We start from the raw sequence: 13498 nt of genomic DNA, 5'->3' as shown, positions 1-13498 counted from the left end.
GTGATCCAGTGGAAGTGCAGTAGTCCATATCCATACAGCAGTTTGATTTACCCCAATGGCATTTATATGAATTTAAAACACCTTATTATGGCTTAAGTCAAAAAGCCTTAGGTGCACATTCCCAAAATTGTGACTACACATCACAAAAGCATCAGCAGTTTAGACTTCTGCGTTAAGTTGATGCAGCGGCTACGGCGACAATGCAGACACCTATGCAGAGGTCTGAAAACGAGCTTTTAAAAGAGGGGAAGACGTTTAAAAAATGTAAATGTTAATTTTACGTTAATTTTCTCCAGGAGGAGGTAAGAAAGTAACTGTCCACAAACTAGATAATGTTCTCATTAACATTTACTTGTACTTAATTATACTATTGTGTTGTCATTTACCTATCTGTTCAGAGCCTAGGCTTTATTTTTATTTTTTCTTGTGTGCTTTTCTTCAAATTTCCAAAGGTCCCTTATTGTTTAAAAGCAGCTTGATGGAGATGCTTGCCAGGAAGCCATCTCTTTGCTCAACCGTACAACACACACTTCCTTAATTTTCCAGAAGAAGAGAGAGAACTTTCAGCATCGTCAGAAGCTCAATCAATGACCTTGAGAAAAGTCTTGATATCCTGTCCATCTTCCCAAGATTCCTGGATACAAAAGGATCCATTTCAGGCAGTACATGCCAAATATGGAATAAAGATTTAGGCAACCTGTAATCTCAAACTGACCTGTGTCTGGAGACTGCAGGTGTACATAGGTAAAGCAGGTGGTCGTGGAGATGGCAGAGGGGCTCCAGGGACACATCATTACCTGTGACAATTTTTTCATCTCCTTCGTACTAAGAGAGGAGCAGCTCAGGAGAGAACTGGCCCTGGTTGGCATAATTCGCCAAAACAAGCCTGACATTCCCTCTGTTTTTTTGACTAATAAACCGTGGAGTTTTGTCAACATATTGGCCTTTAAAGAGTTAGGCTTAAGTAGTTTTAAAAGACTTTAGGCTGAAAAACATTAATATATAATACTTTTACAGCAGTTTTTAGGAAGCAGAATTTTTTTGTCATAAGGGACGTTAGGATTTTTAAGGATCTCTTAAGGGTCAACAGAGGAGACAAAAAGACGCAATGATAGGATGAGACCTTTGGCAACAACATTTTCCTCTGAAATGTTATAAAAGTACAGGGACAACTTTATACAGTTTCTAAAAACATCAGCAAGCATTTCAAAACTCATGAACTTGGACAGAGAAGTGGACACTTAAATGCAGTCCATAGAAACAAACCTTAAACCCCTAAATTTCTAAATTCTTCCTGTCCTGACTCTATGATCAGTCTCATATGTAGTCATGAATTCAGTGTTTAGCTTCATTATATAAATAAATCAACGGCCCACGCCCACCCACACCACCCAACAATATCAGATCAATGGGGCCATAGAGAGACTATGCCATTACAACTCAGCAGACAGAGCTTTCTCTGTACTTCACACTCAAGCAGGTGAACACAAACTGCTTAAACCAGTAAGGAGTGAGGATTCATATAGCAAAAGGATATAGATTAGAAAGAACGTAAAGCATATCATGCTCCCAGTCTTAAAGGCCCAGTTAGTTAGTTCCTTAGACACATACATTCACACTGCTCAGCTATGTGTGCAGGCTCCACGTGCAGACTATGTATATAAGACTTGTTGTGAGCTCTCCAGCCACCAATTGTAGGCCACCCAGTCAGATATTTATTACTATTGATCTAGCTGGTCCTGGCTGGAGACTTTTGTTCTGCCGGCTCGAGGCTCTGACCTCAATTAAGTTATGAATTTCTATCTGATAGACTGGGAGTGCTTGGGGCCTGCCGTGGCCGTGCTACCACGCTGGATTAATTAGAATTAGCGGCGCTGTGAGTCGCCCTCCCCGCCTCATGGATCATGTTGTTTTAATACAAAGTAGAGGCAGAGGCAGGGAGGGATGGAGTGAAGGGGTTGGGAGCGTAGGGGGAGGGGAGAGTGATGAGGAGAGGGGAAAGAAGGACAGACAGAGAGGCAAAGAATGTAGGAATGAGTAAAAGCATGCGAGACACAGCCATGTGTTTAAAACCTGCACTAGCTTTTCCACCATTCCTACTTCAATATTTCCTTCCATCCCGGCATTGTGTTTGTTTGTTGGGTTAACCCAGGTCCCACCTGTCCTCCCTCTTTGTCAACCTAATCCTCCCTGCGTCAGGCAACCTTTCAGCAATCACAATCTAAGCAAGACACTGTTAAAAGTATTTCCACTGCAACCTGAGAGTCTGTCGGGAAAGTTGGAGGAGCGTTTGGGATTCCCACCTGGAAAACAAAGGTTGTGTGTGGGGGATGATGCTTAGTTGTGGGTTTGGGATTACAGCATCTGGACAGAAAATTACTTCATGGAGAGGAAGCAAACACAATTGCAAGTTGAGTCCCATGAAAGGATGTAGACCTCTGCTTTAAGCTAAAGGACACTTAAAAACAGGATTGAGAAGGTGTGCACTGGAACGTCCCAAATGTGTTTTTCACTTGTTTTTTTCTGTGTTGTTAACTCCAAACAACATTTCTTAGTATTCTTATAAAATACACATCAGACTTTGTTAGGTGAAGGACAATACAGACATGAACTAACTTTTGCCGGTGCTTATCACAGGTCGTTTATAATAGATGTAGCTACACTGAGTCAGCCGCTGTTTTGTGGACCATGGTTTTGAAGTCTTGAGTTCGACATGTGATACTGTTTTGTGTTTTTTGATAGAACTGATCATATTTGAACAAAGAACCTAAGATAAGATAAGATAAGATAAGACCTTTAAGTTATCCCACAGGGTGGATAAATTAAGCTAATGCAGAACTGTCCCTCGACTTCACTGCAAGGTAACTGCTTAAACACGGGCTACGGGTTCCAGAAAACTGGGAGGTCTGAAATTTCAGATCTCCTGCTGAGAAAAGGGCTCTGGAATGCCACTGGAAGCCGGAGGTCCTGCCAGCGAAGTTGGGGCAACCCTGACTTCACTGAGCTGCAGCAGCCGGACGTCACAGAACAATGGCGGCGCCCTTGGATATGCACACCTTGAATGTTAAAACATAATTTACTAGACTATAAAATGCATTTATCTGTTTTTGGTCATACTAGATATCGTCGTATTACACAACATGACTTTTTCGCGAAGATATGTTGCTATAAACTTCCTGTATAAAGTTATTAGATGAAGTGTAGCCTGACGTTAAAAAAACAAGAGAGAGATAGTTTAGTTACTTTCCACTGTGTTCCTGTTAATGCTATTGATTACTTAAAATGACTAAAGTATCAAAAGTATCGATATTTGAGCATAAAGATCTGGTATCGGAGGTATCGATAGTTCAGTATCAATCCGCACATCACTACTCGACAGATTATCACGGACCCTTACCATGCCCCAGGTGTGATTTTTTTCGAGCATTGAAAAAGCCGGCATGGACAATGTTCCTGACCTGCAGTATCCGGATATATATAACTACCTCATTAACTTTCCTTCGTCCTGCTCCAGAGAGTCACTGCACTGAAGATTTTTTCTAAGGAGGTTCGTGACAGTAACTCAACTACAATAACAAGTAACAGTTTAATCCTGAATTTCTTTCTCATTGTGAGTAGTTTTAGTGCTGAATGAACAACATCCCTTTGTAAGCCACGTTATAAACATTACCCTAACTTGCCTTTATGAAAAGAAATCTGTTGGACATTGTGTTAAAAACATGCTAAATAAACAAGACATTACCCTCGCTACACAGATGAAATCCGTTTCTTGAGGGATCCCACTGCTCTGTTTTATTGCAGTAATTCACATCTGTCTTGCGGGATCTTTGGGAATCCTATAAAACGATTTCCCCTTTGCTTGTCCTCGACTATTCTGGATGCAACTGGTACAAGGACAAGTTAGTTGCTTGCAGTTGTCAACCAAATAGTAATTCGAAAAGCGCGCTTTCCTGCCAATATGGCGTTGTTGTGAGTGCTGGTGCAGGGCGACGTCAGCTACCGGAGCTCTATAGTAACCGCCACGTTAGCCCCGCTAGTCTCGTTTTATTCTGGCGTCACTTCAAAGTGTCGACAACAGCGAATTTATACAACATACGTATAACGTTAGGAAACCATATACTGTGCACTGTTAATCTCACAATATCTTGTGAAAAATATGGAAACAAAAATTAAATTTAAACAGCTACAATCGCATGGTTACTGGACAGCCTTAAACTGCTGAAGAAGACTGACATTATGACTGAATGCTGCAGCACAGCAAGCAATCGTGAGAATATTTTGTCAGCAGAAAAGTATTCCAAAAAATATTCAAATCAACGGCTTCTGAGGAAAAAAAAATGTAAAATAGATCAAGAATTTGATGCCAGCTTTTGTGTATTAGAGAAGATTTTGATTATTACCCAAAACAGTCCTAGTTCTACGTGTAAGGTCATGTAAATTAGTTTTGTATTTAAACAAATGTGACTAATTGGTGATGAATCCGTCTCATGATGAACCAGTCTTCACTGCTGTCCCAATATGATGGAATGCTTTAAACTTAAGCTTATTCATCATTAATGTGCTTAATTCTAGCACATAGAATATAAGTCCAGCACTTAAGCCTTAATTTCCATTATTACATGAAACGAGGTTTTTATTGTCATCTTTCCCACAGTTGGTACTGTCTGCCCCACTTTCTCTGAGTGTATTAGCTGAGTGAGCAGTGATACGGTGAGGAGGAGGAGAGGGTTTAATGTACCGTGCCACCGCGGAGGCCTGATCTACAGTTGGCAGGTGGCAGATCTGTGATCTGTGTATTCAAACACACAGCTACCTATTGTAGTCCCTCCTTGCCTTGATCCTGGATTAACTATCAAATGAGCCCTTAATGCAGGTTACCAGGGTTTGGGAACAATTCTCTAAAACAATCAGTTGATTAATTTCGAACGATTTTCCTCCTCTGCCGAGCAAATAATAATACTTTTTGTTTTAACTCTCGAGGCCCCCTCCCCTTTTTTAATCAACAAATTAAGCATAAATCATGTTTGATCTTTATTTACTGGTTGCTCCGCAGTTGGTAGAGGTCAAGAGAGATTACTGGTCGCTCTAATAGCCTGCAAACAACCCAAACATTCCTCTGTTCCTCTCATGAACACACACAACCTCCAATACTCTTTGTTTCCTATCAAAGGGGTTGTGGGCAAAAGGACAGGAGCATAAAACTATCCATAAGGTTTTTATCTTTCTGCAGTATAACACAAGTATTTGAATCCCTCCTTCACTACTCTCCTTGATTTGACCTCGAGAGAAAAAAACAAGTTAAAGGATGTCCGAGCAGGTTCTAATGAGAAGCATATCGCTCTCTAAGCTCTACATAGTGAGATAATTTGGCATTGCAACACAGTGACATGATTTAGCTGACTATATTTTTCTCTCAGTCACCTCTTTGCCACCTCATAAATCTCCTACCAGTAACTCCGATGCAGAGGTCCAGTTCATTTAATATTCCACCACACTTCCTCTGACACCTGAGAGACGGGCAGGTGGAAAAGTCCTAATGGCCTGAATATATGAATTCAGTTTATGATCCAGCTGGCGACGGAAACCTGCCGCCGTTTTCATGAGTTTTCAGCCCTTTGCGTACGCATTTCTTTCTTCAAAAAAAGGCAAATTTAAAATCATTTATTAATGATGTCTATCTGTGTTAATTAGAACTAATTCAGAAGGGAAAAAGTAACAAATGCGTGGGGATATGAAGCTGACAAGAAGTGTGCAGGAAATTAATTAAGAGTATGCACAAATTCAGCCATCAAATCTCCCTACCTGGACAAAGATTTATGTTTCCTGCTGTGACTGCTGAAAACTCCTGGCACGTGGAGATATTCATTCATATTTCAATGATGGATACATGACTGTAAATGATCTACATCTTGCAAAAAAGGACAAAAGCCTCAGCCTATACATCAATCCTCTTCTGCTGTCATTATCTTGATATGGCTGTAAATCATCAGTGAAGTGTTTCGTAGTTATCCCACTGTTAAGTCTTTTATGAGCCATTCTCCGCAAATCCACCCCCCCCTCCCCGCCGCATTCAAAACAAAAGGGGCCACGCATGACCACAAAAGAGAAAGTCATTTGTGGAATGTCCTGATTATGTGGGTTGTGCAATGTGAAAACAATTTGCCTGATTACTTCCAATTGATTCGTCCTTACAGTTAAAACCTCAGTGTGCGGCCGGGTGGACCGCGCGGTGTCGTGCTGCCGGGCAGGGAAGAGGAGTAATTTCTCCGATGTGCGGCTGAGCCAGCTTACCGCCAAAGCTAAAGCCTCCTGAATGCTGCTAAACCTTGGGGAGCCTAAACGGCAGGCTAGCTACCAGCTAACTCCGTCTGCTAAAGCCCTGAGGGATTTGTCTGTTCCACAAAGTGAATTAAAGGTGACCTTCTGAAAGGGATGGAGAGAGAAAAGAGGAGGGCAATGGGGATACTGGAGATGTCACTACTATCTGCCTTGGCTTTACCTGCACATATGTTCAGAGCAGTGCCTGCCACTGACCCACAACAAACAGGAGTGATTCCTTAAACATCTGTTGAGTCGTTCCGCTGCACTTTTTCTAAGCTAGATTTTTGTTTGGAAAATATTTTCTTGAAAAACTGTAGTACTACCACTGTAATACTAATGTTTCACACTCATATTCTGCATGTCAACTCATTGAAGTTGTTGTTACTCATCTAATGTCAACTAAACAAATGCTGATACCGGTGACAGAGCAGGTTGTCTAATCGAAGTTTTGGTGATTTGATCCCTTTCCCTTCCCACCGCATGCCGAAGTGTCCTTGGCCACTGAACCCTAAAATTGCTTCCATCGGCAGGCCAGAGTATTGCATGCCATCTCTGTCACTATTGCAGTATGAGCGTGTGAATGAGTGAATCGGGAATAATTGCAAAACATATTTCAGGCTTAGATCAGAAAAGCGCAATCAGTCGCAACGAGAATACAGCATTGGAGTCTGAGCATCAGTAACTTCAAATGTGGTATTACAGATATTCAAAATACCTCATATGTCTTTGTGTAACAACATATTTAACATTCTCATGCCTGGATGCAGTCTATGGCTGTTAAATCCTGATTTTCAGAAACAAATCACTTGTTGAAAATCTGTTTTAGATGATCAGTTAATGTATGTTTTATACTGAATAGAATAATCTTTGGACCAAAGACAGAAAGTGAGAAACGCAGCTCACCTGACTGTTGATATCAGCTTTGTGCTGCAGTAATACCGAGACCAGCTCCTTGTGTCCTCTGTCACAGGCCCAGTGCAGGAGAGCGCGGCCCTAAAAAACACACGGGCACACAAGTTCAGTGTACTGTAACTGTCATTTTAAACACCATGAATGAACTACACACACAAATCTCATCCTCCTCCTCCTCCTCCTCACCCTGTTCCTCAGGCATTGTCTGTTTCTTTGCTTCCAGACAAAATAAATTATGGATTACCATTCAGAACCTTTGAGCTCCATAATGACCTGCAGACAGAGTGACAACATATGCGGACTTTTGTGTGTGTGATTGCGTCTGGGTGCACGGGGTTCACGTGTGTGCCAGGAACACTAGCAGGGGGTCGAAGAAGAGACTGAAGTCTTCGGGACAAATTGCAGAATCCAGCACACATTCTGTAAGCTTGATTGATGGGGCGCGGCGCATGAAACATGAGCAGCCTCCTACGCTACCATCTCACACACGCAGGCACACACACACACACAAACAGACACGAAGGCACACACCATCCTCTGCTTAGGTCCAAGATCCTTGTTCTAATAAAACCACACGAGCTCATTTTTCAGCGAGGCCAATTAGGTAAAGCAAACTCTCCAAGTCCAATTCTGTTGCTTAAATCATATTGATCACCACGGCTGTATGTTAAAATGGATACTTATGAGTCAGGCCAGAATACAAATAAGTTGGCCTCCCTCCCTTTATTCCAGGTGTGCTGCTGCTGACTGCTGCTGGCCACTTTTCACTAAAGACCAGAGTCTGCTGGTTTCAATGGGACGCTGTACAAACTAAGTGATATGTGATCATTTGAGATGCTGCAGTGATTAATACGGAAAGTGCCAAACAGAAAAGAGAACCATTTAAAATGTAGAAAACACCATTAAAAGTTAGAGGAAACTGCATCAAGAGAAGTCTCCTCTGATTAGGGCGGATTTAGTTTCATCCGGGAAGTTAAACCGTAGATAATGATTTTGTATAGCCCTTTCTGCTTAAGTAGGTAAAAAAAAGTAAAAGCCTGCCGCCTCTTAATTTAAAGAGTTGGACAAATTCCTGCTCCCTGTGGAGACGGAAGCACTGCTCTGCAGAAAGATTAGCAGTTATTAGCAATGGTAAATGACAGGGCATCTCCAGCCGCACACACACATCCCGCTCAGAGCATGTTTAAAGAATGTGTTTGAGTTAGCGCACAAAAATAAGAATCATATTTGAGACACTGTTAAAACAAATTAAAATTCAATGAAACAAAGTAAATAGAAGAATCTCATAAAATCACACAAAGCCTCATTAAACAGTAACCAGGATTTAAAAGGACAGTTTTAAATCCATAAGATGTTGTCTGACGGGTATTTTTCGAGAGAGAAGATCAGGATTGTGATCAAGCACGACGTACCAGATACAACAAGTAATTCTGCTTTAATAAATTAAATCGGAGCCAAAATCATTGATTTAGAAAACTCAGATAAAAACGAGAACTGCAACAGGCTTTTACTGAAGCTAATAGTCAAATCATACTGATATTTTTTGAGCAGTAGAACTGTGAAAAATAAAAGGTTTTAACTACATCTGCGCTCTCTCTTTAGGAAAATAAATAAGTAAAATGAACTAGATTCTTCTTTGTAGCGTAACACTTTTGAGTGTGAATTATTTAAATTGAATAATTAGGTTAACATGTAAGGATGATCCTGACAAGGTCATGCATTTCCAAAGGATTTTATCTTAAATAAGTGCATACTTCATTACAAAGTCTTCCCTTTGGATGTTTCTTTAGTAACAATTATCCATGTAACCACGTTATTTTATTCCTCCTTTGGTTCTTAAGATTATTGTTATTTATTTTAAACTTTAAAAAAAGTTTACAATAAAACCTGAGTCCAAGCAGCTAAAAGAAAAGTGCCATTTCCACGGATGAGGGGATGAGTTTTCCAGAATGCATTTTTAAAATATGTCACACACTTACAGTCTAACCCCGGTGTTGTTTACTAGAAATATGTAACAGGCAGAGGATCAGGCTTGTCGCTGATGTGAAACTTCACCACTGCCCTCTGCTGCTGACTAAGCAGAGCTACAGCTCAGAAGAAGCCAACAATGGCTCCATTCAGACAAAGCCTTCTCTGCCGAGGTCCCTCAACCATCTGGCCTTTGACTGCGAACTCACCAGCCGCTTGCTTGTTTATCTGCAGAACGGCTGTGATGAAAGAGGGGCCGGGAGCGAGCCATTTGGCCTGGCCGATAATGAATCGAGGACAGCTGAATGGGTTTCAGGGTCAATCCAGAAAACACCTTGCCATGGTAACGGCTATGCGCGCGATTTTGCGCATTTGAGCCTGACCAGTGGTTCCCATGTGTGCGAGACTGAGACCATTACGTAACGATTGCAAAAATGAGCTGTATTAAGTGTCGCCCGGTGACCTGTATTTTTCATGACGCATCTCTGATCATTTTCACCTGCCCTCTGGCACGAGGGGTCAGAGCAAAGCACAAAGCCAAGCAGCTGGTACAGAATCAGCGTACGGCTAAAAAACACTTCAGCGTGGGTAAATGTTTCCTGACACCGAGGTGAAAGGTCGATTTTCCTGTTCTACTTCTCCAGCCAGTGTTGTGTTAAAGTGGTGTCATGGTAATAATCTATTTCAGTGGCACTATTAGCCACTAAAAGCAAGTCTTAACTTTACATGTTTCGTGGCACTGTGTTCTGTAGATACCTCTTCATCTTTAGTATTGACATCCACTTTCTGGGAGCTGAGGGCCTTGCTGATGTGGTCGATGTTATTTTCTCTGCAGTAGTCAAAGATGTTCTTATCCTCTTCCCTGGGAAGAATACAGGAAGAAAGAAAGAGAGGGAGAGACAGAGAAAGGAGCAGGGTCAGTCAACTTCATTTTTTTGATCATCATTCATAGTTACAAGTTTTGGATGACTTTGCTTCGTTTAGTTTTATTTGGCCAGATATTAAGGTTTATTTCAGAGGGTTCTTTTTCTTTTTCTTTTTTGTACTGTTCGCACCTTCAAAAATTTAATTAAAAATCCTGCAGAAACATTTCTTTTGTGTCTTTAGTTCCTTGAGTAATCAGATCAAAAGCTCAGAGTGAGCAGTTATAAGAAGAACTAGTTTCTGCCCAACTAAGGGCATCACTTTCAACAACAATCCCTGGAGAGTTTTTTTTTTTTAAATTTAATGTCTTGGGTGTTTGCACCAGAATCCAATAGCAACAGAAAACTCAGTCATCCATCTCTCTGGCCAAAATATGGGCAAATATTTACGAGAACTAACCTTTAACTACCTTGAATGTTCGTCCAAAAAGTTGTATTGGACAAGTGTGTGCACATGCAAGCAAACACAGCATTACAAGTATTTAGTCAAAACAGAAAGAACATAGAAACATAAATCCTATCTCTCCGTCTCCTTCAAGAGCACACGCGCCACATCCCTTGGGAACACGACACACACACAGTGGCACCGTCCCACCTCTAATTATATCTCTGTGTCTCTAATCACCTCGTGGCATTGGGGACAGGAGTGAGTGCTGGGGGGTGGGGGGGCAGGGTGCAGCGGTGGTGGAGAGATGTTGGGTGAGGGGGAGAGAAGGGGGTAAAATCTCATTTAGAGCTTTACGCCTTCCCCTCCCTCTTACCCATACCGGCCATTCAGATTAATTGAATTTAGGGCTCTATTGTCTGACAGAAACCCCGCATACCTGCCGCTCTACCGCTCCCACGCAGCCACTCAGTCGTCCCAAAAGCCAAGTCTCTTGTCCCTGTCTCTGACGCCTGCGTGCTCTGCAGCCGCAGCGCACATTTCAAGTCCCTAGGCACGCGACTGTGGGTCCCATAAAGACTGAGGAGGATGTTTAGCTCAGTGCGGGGCTGTAACACTCTCAAGGTTATGGGTTAAAATAATCTTGCACCACCAATCCTCTGTTAGCAGAGTGAAACTGAGATTTATTTATAACAGTTTAACCTCAAAAGCCATTTCGAAAAAAGCATGCAGCCGTGATTTTTAAACCATTAACCCTACAATTTCCAAAGACTAGAGTGGCTGATTTAAAAAGCAAAGTGACTTTCATGGGATTTTTAAAATTTCTAGAGGCCTCCATGAGCCACACCACAAATTCAACTTAGAGGTGGCTAAACACACAAGCAGCGGTGCAATCAGGTGCTTTTGGAAAAAACTAGTGTACCTAATGAACTGGCCAGTGAGTGTATTACAACTGATAAAGTGACAAATATTTGCACAGAAATGTCAAAATGTTTGAGGGAATTCAAAACCTGTGTCATTAACAGTTTATGCACCAGAGAGCAAACTGAGAAGTACTTTTATATGTCTCAACAAGCAGTGGTCACATGTCCAAAAATGTCCAACATGACTCTCCACATAACAGACAGATGCGCCATCTAATCATTCTGACTCACAATCAACAACAACAATCGTTCATTCTGTTAATACGCTTCCAAAAACTTGACTCATACAGCAAGACGGGCTTCATCTGCTGTTTGTTCTTCGACGTTCCTCTTCCTTTTCTTCAGCGGCACGCGTTCTCTCGCTCACTCTCTCATCGGCCCGCGGTAAATTATGAATAACTTATTACACTTTTGTCACGGCTCGGTTATGTATGAGCGCGGTCATTTGCATACTCCTGATTACCACTGCTATGTTTATTCATGAGACAGTACGTCGGGCCACTCCCACCACCTCGTCTGATGGCCAACGTGACCCCAAGTGTCCCTGATGTGTGGCCGCCATCCGTCTCCCCTGGCAACTAATCAATAGGCCGGCTCATCGGTCTTTCGTTGATGATCGGACGGGGTTGGCCTGACGGGTGCATGACACATATATGAAGCACGAGCCAAGGCGTACACACACACACGCACCTGAGCATGTGAAGTTATATAACACACACACAACTGTTAAAATGAGCCCACAAATTAAAAAAAAAACCAAGCAAACAACATTTGTAGTTACGGTCGTTTCTTGCGCAGAGAATTCACACAGAGGCTATAAACAAACAAATGATTAATGTGGGTCCTATAAACGGCATGACATCAACAGCGCCGCAAAGCATGCTGGGAAGGTCACAGGCTACTCTGTCATCACTGGGGGAACCAAGAGGTTTGTGTTTGTGTACATACGCGTGTGTGAGAACCTGTGCGCTCGCGTGTGCGTGTCCAGTCCGGTGTACTGGCAGATATGTCCTTCATCCATCAGGCTAAACTGGTCACAGTGGTAGAGAACACTCATCTACCTGGCCTGAGCTTCGGTGATCAACGCCACGGCCACGCCATCCATCAAACACGCAAACGCACACCCCTGCCCGATCTGTCATCGCGTTTCCCTGCAGGACCCCGGGCGGGCGCTCCCGACGTGGCCGAGCTCCACAGAAGTACGAGAAACAATGAGAACTCCAAATAACTCAGCTCTGGCTCCCGGCAAAGTGTTCGGACAACAAAGCCTCCAGTGTTTGTCAGAATCCTTTTTCAGGGTGGGTGAGAGAATTACAATGCAGCATTCAAAGAATCCTCAATCACACACTGATCAGCTCAGTAGCCCGGGGATATTGCTAATCAATCCCGCTTTTGTCGATAAACACATATACACACACACACACACACACACACACACACACACACACACTCTGTGAGGTTGAGATGAGCAGTGAGCAATGCAATTAACTCCCTGTCTGGTTAACAGGTGCTTAGCTGTTTAATATGGAGTGGATCCGTGTGTGTGTGTTTGTGTGTGTGTGTGTGTGAAAGAAGAAATTGAAATGCAGCAGAGCAGTGATTGTGACAGTTCTGCCAGGTTCCGCATGGGTTCAGATGAAAATCGCAGCGACGTATACCGGAAAGTTTATGCGTGCACACGTGTGTGTACAGGTGTGTGTTTGTGCCGTGTTAATGCCTTCCTCCCTGCCGGTTTCCCCTCGGGGCTTCGCCGCTGCTGGAAATCACCAAGGGGATCGTCGTTCTGGGAAACCTGCTGTACCCGCCTCGCTCCGCCGTACCCAGCCCTTCTTCAATAGCTCCCCCCGAATCACAGCGTAATTAAAAAGGGGAGACTCCGGCCGCCGCTTCCCGAGGCCATGCATACTAATCACACGCAGGCATTTATGAGGAAAACCTGCAGGATTCACACATCTCATTTTCATCTCCAAAAGAGCTCCTTTTTCATTGAAATGAAGATGGGGTTTTTAAGCTTGAGTAAGTCTGCCAGGCAAGAGTAAATGGAGAATATATTTCATTAACATAAA

At 42.6% G+C, this 13498-nt stretch overlaps 1 protein-coding gene across 1 annotated transcript in view; it reads right to left on the bottom strand.

Annotated features, from left to right (window-relative positions):
- The window catches only part of acbd6 (acyl-CoA binding domain containing 6), a 29591-nt gene that overhangs the window by 11338 nt on the left and 4755 nt on the right, over window positions 1-13498 (bottom strand). The window contains exons 5-6 of the mRNA XM_084548491.1: window positions 9958-10063; window positions 7225-7314 (exon numbers count right to left, since the gene is read on the bottom strand). Coding sequence (XP_084404617.1) covers window positions 7225-7314; window positions 9958-10063 — 196 coding nt within the window. The remainder of the gene's footprint in view (window positions 1-7224; window positions 7315-9957; window positions 10064-13498) is intronic.

This window comes from Chelon labrosus (genome assembly GCF_963514085.1).
Source record: "Chelon labrosus genome assembly, chromosome: 7".
Classification (NCBI taxonomy): domain Eukaryota; kingdom Metazoa; phylum Chordata; class Actinopteri; order Mugiliformes; family Mugilidae; genus Chelon; species Chelon labrosus.
The sequence above is the reverse complement of the archived record's forward strand: the minus strand, read 5'-3'. Positions and strand labels throughout refer to the sequence as shown.